The 7,144-nt window shown below is 35.2% G+C and overlaps 1 protein-coding gene across 1 annotated transcript; it reads left to right on the forward strand.

The window, feature by feature from the left end:
* On the forward strand, positions 254–3,734 carry CXCL8 (C-X-C motif chemokine ligand 8). The gene is made up of 4 exons (XM_005681749.3): positions 254–401; positions 1,669–1,804; positions 2,087–2,170; positions 2,607–3,734. Exons 1-4 carry the CDS (start codon positions 338–340, stop codon positions 2,626–2,628), a joined length of 306 nt encoding a protein of 101 aa, XP_005681806.1. The 5' UTR covers positions 254–337; the 3' UTR covers positions 2,629–3,734.

A 7,144-nucleotide genomic window follows, 5' to 3' on the forward strand; every position in this document is an offset into this window, starting at 1 on the left:
TTTTTTTTTATGTTTTAAAAGAAACATGGTTTTAAACAAAACCAATAAAATTATTTGAAAGATCAAATAAAGCTTGGGTCACACAGAAAATTTGATAAGAAACCAATCACTAGAGGAGTCAGATGACTCAGATGTGCTCTCAAGGGCGGATGGTTGCATATTGTGGAATTTCCTCTGACATGATGCAAGCATGATGGTGCACTTGTTCCCTATTCTTATGATGATATAAAAAGCCACAGGAGTTCTCTGCCCAACAGAAGTCCTCTGGGACAGCAGAGCTCACAGGCATCTAGAACGAGAGCCAGAAGAAACGTGACAAAAAGCCTCTTGTTCAAGTATGACTTCCAAGCTGGCTGTTGCTCTCTTGGCCGCTTTCCTGCTCTCTGCAGCTCTGTGTGAAGGTAAGCATATCCTTCTAATCTACAGAAGTTTCCTGTGTCTAAACGTGATGCTCAGATAGCAAGATTATCCTTCATGCCTGGATAGCAAGCCTCCTTTTTATTCAGCAAGAGAAAACCATCTTTGCAGTCATTTACTGCTAAATTGAAGTTTTAATTTTTTAGGTTGTATCAATATATTTAGAAAGTTTGATTTATATAAATATTCTGTTCCTATCATCATTTATACTCTGTAGTATAAAAGTAATTAACATAAATCTATAATTTACAGTATATTTTATTGGAGTCCGCATTTGCCCAAGTTATCTATTAATATTGAGTAAGGTAACTCAGGTTATTTTATTCCATGTACTATTTAAATGACGGCTTCAGGCAACTATCAATTATTCTTTGGCCTAAAGACAGATTATAAACCTTATTGGGATCCCTCTTATGAAATACAGTTAAGAATGTTTGGGCTTCCCTGATAGCTCAGTTGGTAAAGAATCCACCTGCAATGCAGGAGGCTCTGGTTCAATTCCTGGGTCAGGAAGATCCACTGGAGAAGGGATAGGCTACCCATTCCAGTATTCTTGCTCTTCCCTTGTGGCTCAGCTGGTAAAGAATCCACCTATAATGTGGGTAGACCTGGGTTCAATCCCTGGGTTGGGAAGATCCTCTGGAGAAGGAAAAATTTACCCATTCCAGTATTCTGGCCTGGAGAATTCTATATTTCATAAGAGGGATCCCAAAAAGTTTATAATCTGTCTTTAAGCCCTCTTATGAAATACAGTTTAAAATGTTTATGGCATATACCATAAACATTATATATGGTATATGGCATATGTATATATGTTTTAAAACATTAAGGATTTTTATTAAGATAAGAGTACAATCTCTGGGTAACTCACATATATTTCTATTAATTCCTCCTGAAGGCAGTTTCCCTTTAGGTGAATCTTAGTTTGCCTGCCGTTAATAACATTGTGGTGTCACAGAGGATTATGTAAGGAGGAGGAGAAAATGTACCATGCAGATGTCAACATTCTCCAAAGACAACTCTAAGTCTTTACACCATTCAATGTTGTTAGGAATGATTCTTTTTAAAACAAAGAGAAAAACTGAAGTTCGAGCCTGGGGGAATATCCAGCTATCGATTTCAGGGAGAAGTTTGCTGAAGATGTGATTTTACCAAACAGATACTCACCAAATGGTCACATTGCAATTAATAAGCACGAAGCTAGTCAAGCTGTGCTTATGGATGAAATAAATTCTTAATTTTTTTCCACAGCTGCAGTTCTGTCAAGAATGAGTACAGAACTTCGATGCCAATGCATAAAAACACATTCCACACCTTTCCACCCCAAATTTATCAAAGAATTGAGAGTTATTGAGAGTGGGCCACACTGCGAAAATTCAGAAATCATGTAAGTAATTTCAAAAGTGATTATTTTACTTTAGTCAGCCTAGAATTGAGACATGGAAGAATCCAACAGAGTTCTAGGTACTAGGAGTACATAGTGAGAAAAATAGAAAGGAAAAATTCTTTGTCTCCATGGCATTTAAATATGGGACTCTCCATGACTCATAGCTAAAAATTAGTTTGGACTTCCATTTTATGCCTGTACTCAAAGAACCATGACTTGAATGGCAAGGTGGTGTTTGAAACCCATTAAATATTGATTTTGATCATATCTCTCTCATTTCAGTGTTAAGCTTACCAACGGAAAAGAGGTGTGCTTAGACCCCAAGGAAAAGTGGGTGCAGAAGGTTGTGCAGGCATTTTTGAAGAGGTAAGTTTTTCTTGAATTTATATTCTTCATTTATCCTGTGACATTTATTCCAAAAGTCAGTCTTTAAATTTTCTGCTGCTGCTGAAAATTATTTTCTTTTAAATAATTGCTTCTTTGATTAAAAAAAAATAGCAGCAATAGTGTGTTTGTTGTACTCATGACTGGGAGATGATATATCTCAGTTTGTCTAGAGAAGTATGGGTATATGCCTGTGCCCTCTGTCATTAGTAGAGCTCCCTAGAAATCTCAGAAATATTCTGATTTAGATAACTTATCTGATCTCTCTATCTATAGTTGAAAATATAGAGCATTTCTAACACATGAATATCTATGACCCTCTTAATTTCTATATTAAGTGTATTTTTAAGAACCATACCTTTCTCATTAGGACATTGGCTAATTTTTAAACTTTTTGTTTTATTTTATTTATTTTCAGAGCTGAGAAGCAAGATCCATGAAAAAGAAAAAACAACCAAAAATCCTTTTTCCATTGCTTCCAAGAATTCCTCAGTAAAGATGCCAATGAAACTTCAAAACAAATCTACTTCAGTGCCTTGAGTACTGTGTGGGTCTGGTGTAGGGTTGTCAGATAAAACACAGGATGTCCAGTTATGTTTGAATATTAAGTAAAACAATGAATATTTTTTCAGTGTCACATGTACATTTTTCCATGTAAGACATGCTTATATTTTAGAAATTATTCATTGTATATTGTAAGTTCCAATCTATCTGGAAATCCTGCTTTTTTGTTTTTGTTTTTTGTTAATCTTGCAACCCTAGACTGCTGGCCAGGATTCACGAGTTCCTGTTCAACTGTGCCTTGATTTCTTTATTCCCAAACTGGAGAAAAATATCTCAGTTATCTTTCTACCTCACAGAGATGTGAGGACATGTGGAAGCACTTTAACTTTTATTTGGTCATGTAAATTATTTTCAAGTGTAACTTATTTACCTATTTATATATTTATTTAAGTCTCAAATACAATAATGTTTGTGCATGAATTTGGAGAAACGGGAAAGAAGTATTGTTGATAAGATAGTTTAATGATGGTAGAAAATTTATACTTATTTTATGTATTAAGTTTTGATCAAGATTGTTATATTGTAATCATAGTTACCAGATTAGCAAATTAAAAGACACAAACAGAAAGGACTCTCAGTCAATTTTTCTTTCGGATAAACAATGGATAACTTTTAGTATATAAATATATAATTATTTATCTGAAACTTTAATTGAACTGGAAGTCCTACTTTTGAGATGCCTGGCCTAGTCTTGCCCTTATTATGCAATGATGTGTTGAATCATGTCAATCCTGAGACTATGTTTCTTAAATCTGTAACAATTTACCAGGCAATATGAATTAAGTAATTTTTTGTATTATTTATTTATTTATTCTGAACAATTAGATTCTCATTCTTTAAATTATTGTATATTCCAACATCAACTTTATTTTTGTCTTTAAGATGCTTTCATGTGTTCACAGTTCTTTCTACTGGTTTTGATAGTATGAAAATATGAATATAACTATAAGATATTTAAAATAAAATTCACTGTCAAGAGTCATCAGGAGTTTGTCTTTGTTTTTCTGTGGTAGTTTTAAGATTAGTTGCTTTATTCATTTATATTAAAAATCATGTTTCAATTTAAAAAACATAAATATTTACCCTTAATATTTTATATATTATGTGGGAAATATATTTGCAGATAAACATAACTGCTTTCCAGAGATAGATTACAATAAGTAGTCATGGGAAGCCATACAAAGCAACCCAAAGTCTGTTCTTGGGGTCTCTTTTAATGTCATTTGGGGGCTGAATTATCAAAAATACTCTCAACATTCTACAAAACCTCTTAATGTGTTAAGTACACATCCTTAATATGACAAATATACAACCCTGAAGGCAAAGTGCAGACATTTAACCAATTTGGTGAATCTTAATAATGAATACTTAAAAAATCTATTTCTTTATTTTCATTTTTAATCACTTTTAAAATATGCCAAATGATTTTCCTCACTCTCTCATCTATATTGTCACTGTCTGTAAGACAACAAAATATTCCATTGAAAAGGCAGTTAACTGGATCAAACTGAAGATTAGGCACCATATAAACAAGTCAAAAAGGAAAAATGAAAAAGAGTAAGAGAGGATGTGAAAACTAGAAGGAAAAGCCAGTAAATTTGCAGAACTGAAAATTTTGTTTTTCTTTGTTTCAATTATATTAGTAAAATATGTATATAGACACAAGTTTTATATGTATAGACACAGATTTAAACATAAAGTTCAGCATACAATTGATTGCCCCATAGGCATACAGTGAGAGTGAAGTCGCTCAGTCCTGTCTGACTCTTTGTGACCCCATGGACTGTAGCCTACCAGGCTCCTCCCTCCGTGGGATTCTCCAAGCAAGAGTACTGGAGTGGGTTGCCATTGCCTTCTCCGGGGATCTTCCCGACCCAAGGATCGAGCCCGGGTCTCCCGCATTCTGGACTTTAACCTCTGAGCCACCAGGGAAGCCCATACAGTGGCCTTCAAAAATATTAGTAATGTTCTGTTTGTTAACCTGGCTGATAAGCACAAGGTTGTTCCTTTTATTTTTGTTATTTTACATAGTTATACACCTTTACTCTGTATGATATACTCACAATAAAATATTTTGCAAAATTAGAAAAAAAAATATCCCATGCATTTAATCCACGTGTGTGGATTAGAAATTACAAATCAAGATTTTCCAAGTTAGAAATACAAATGTAAATATAGAGGTACACACAATTTAAAAAGTATGGAGAGATAAAGTGTTCACCTTAACACTGAATTAAGTGCAAAATACTGTAACACATATATTGTACATCCAACCTGCAAATGAAGTAATTTTCATAATTTCCCTTTTTTGCATTAGAAAATAGATTCATAGTTTGAAGCCACCTAAGCAAAATTTTTCATTCAATGTTTTAGTAAGTAATTAGATAACTATTAGATGCTGTAAAATGTCTATTTTGCATCCAGGCTATGTTTGAAAACTTCAGAAGAAAAGATGCAAAACTTGTGCTTTGATTTTTGCTTGTGGTAGTAACATAACTTTAAAAATTGCCTAAGATTGTATTAACCCTACAATAACGAAAAAAAGCTTAGATAGTGATTTCTCCATTACCCACTTCAAAAAATGGTCCGACAGCAATTGTCCCAAGTTTGGTAACCATCTGCTGAATTTGCAGAGCAGAGATCAGACAACAAATGGGGAATTTTTCCATGTAACAGAGTAAATAGCAGGCTTATTACTTACCGCAAGAGTTACAGATGGGGCAACCAGAAATTCTCTGAAAGATTACTTAAGGGTCAAAGAACCCAACGCCTGATGAGTAGAGAAAGATAGTTTTCTATACTCTTTGCATTCCCATAGATAAAAATCATGTTGGAGAAATATTATTGTTTCAAGACTTAAACATTATATGGTTAAAATGATAGATGGACTTAAAATCATAACATGTTGGAAAATGGGGAAGCATTCATAGATACTTCCACTCTAAGTTTTCTTCAGATTTTATCTAGAGGAATAGTCTAATGGGTTTGTAAAAGATCGTGGTACTAGTGCTAAAGATAAGCTTTTAATGTGTCTATTGATTCAATTTCATAGGGCATGGTTTAGCTCACATCTTAAACATGTTCTGATTTGATCATTTCCACTGTCCACATCCTAAATTAATTGTCTGGCATTCATCCCATGCTTTTCAAAATACCTTCACATTTATATTTCCAGTGTTTCCCTAAATAACAAGTTTATGAGAAAACATTCTAAACGTAGATTTAGATTTACTTACTTTCTAGATTTACCTCCTTATGTTTCCACAGGTATTCACCATGCCCCCATACAGGAATCCTTTGTGTGTTAGTCACTCAGTCATGTCTGACTCTTTGCAGCCCTATGTACTATAGCCTGCCAGGCTCCTCTGTCCATAGGATTCTCCAGGCAAGAATACTGGAGTGCATTGCCATGCCCTTCTTCAGTGGATCTTCCTGACCCAGGGATCGAACCCCGGTCTCCTGCATTGCAGGCAGATTCTTTACCCTGTGAGCCACCAGGGAAGCCCATGTTTTCTTCTCAGGTCTTAGAGGTCTCTAACAATCTCCTCATGGCATGTGAATCATCCCCCCATCAACTATCCACACTTGTTTCATTCTTCTCTAGTATATGCCAGGCATGCCAGTAAACAGTTCGTTACAAAATGTTTTTAAGTGAAATGTTATTATTCCTTCTATTTACAATTATATTTTTGTTGTTTATTTGCCAAGTCTTGTCCAGCTCTTTGTGATCTCATGACTACAGCATGCCAGGCTCCTCTGTCCTCCATTATCTCCCAAAGTTTGCTCAAATTCATATCCATTGAGTCAGTGATGCTCTTTAATCATCTCATCCTCTGCTACCCCCTTCTCCTTTTGCCTTCAATAATTCCCAGCATCAGTCTTTCCCAATGAGTTGGGTTTTTGGCACCAAAGTATTAGAGTTTTAGCAACAGTCCTTTCAATGAATACTTAGGGTTTATTTCCTCTATGATTGATTGGTTTGATCTCCTTGCTGTCAAGGGACTCTCGAGAGTCTTCTCCAGTACCGTAATTCTAAAGCATCACTTCTTCGGCGCTCAGCCTTCTTTATGGTCCAACTCTTATGGTTGTACATTTATTATTGTTCAGTCACTCAGTTGTGTCTGACTCTTTGCGACTCTATGGACTACAGCACTCCTGGCTTCCCCGTCCTTCACCATCTCCTAGAGCTTGCTCAAACCCATGTCAACTGAGTTGGTGATGCCAACCAACAACCTCTACTCTACCATTCCCTTCTTCTCCTGCCTTCAATCTTTCCCAACATCAGGGTCTTTTCCAATGAGTCAGCTCTTTGCATCAGGTGGCCAAAGTATCCAAACTTCAGCATCAGTCCTTCCAATGAATATTCAGGATTGATTTCCTTTAGAATTGATC

Source organism: Capra hircus, chromosome 6, assembly GCF_001704415.2.
Source record: "Capra hircus breed San Clemente chromosome 6, ASM170441v1, whole genome shotgun sequence".
NCBI classification, from domain to species: Eukaryota; Metazoa; Chordata; class Mammalia; order Artiodactyla; family Bovidae; genus Capra; species Capra hircus.

Bases quoted from the DNA above. Each gene is read 5' to 3' on its own strand.
- CXCL8 (XM_005681749.3), top strand. From the start codon at position 338: ATGACTTCCAAGCTGGCTGTTGCTCTCTTGGCCGCTTTCCTGCTCTCT. The intron at 402-1,668 runs GTAAGCATATCC...TTTTTTCCACAG, and splicing joins CTCTGCAGCTCTGTGTGAAG to CTGCAGTTCTGTCAAGAATG. The intron at 1,805-2,086 runs GTAAGTAATTTC...CTCTCATTTCAG, and splicing joins TGCGAAAATTCAGAAATCAT to TGTTAAGCTTACCAACGGAA.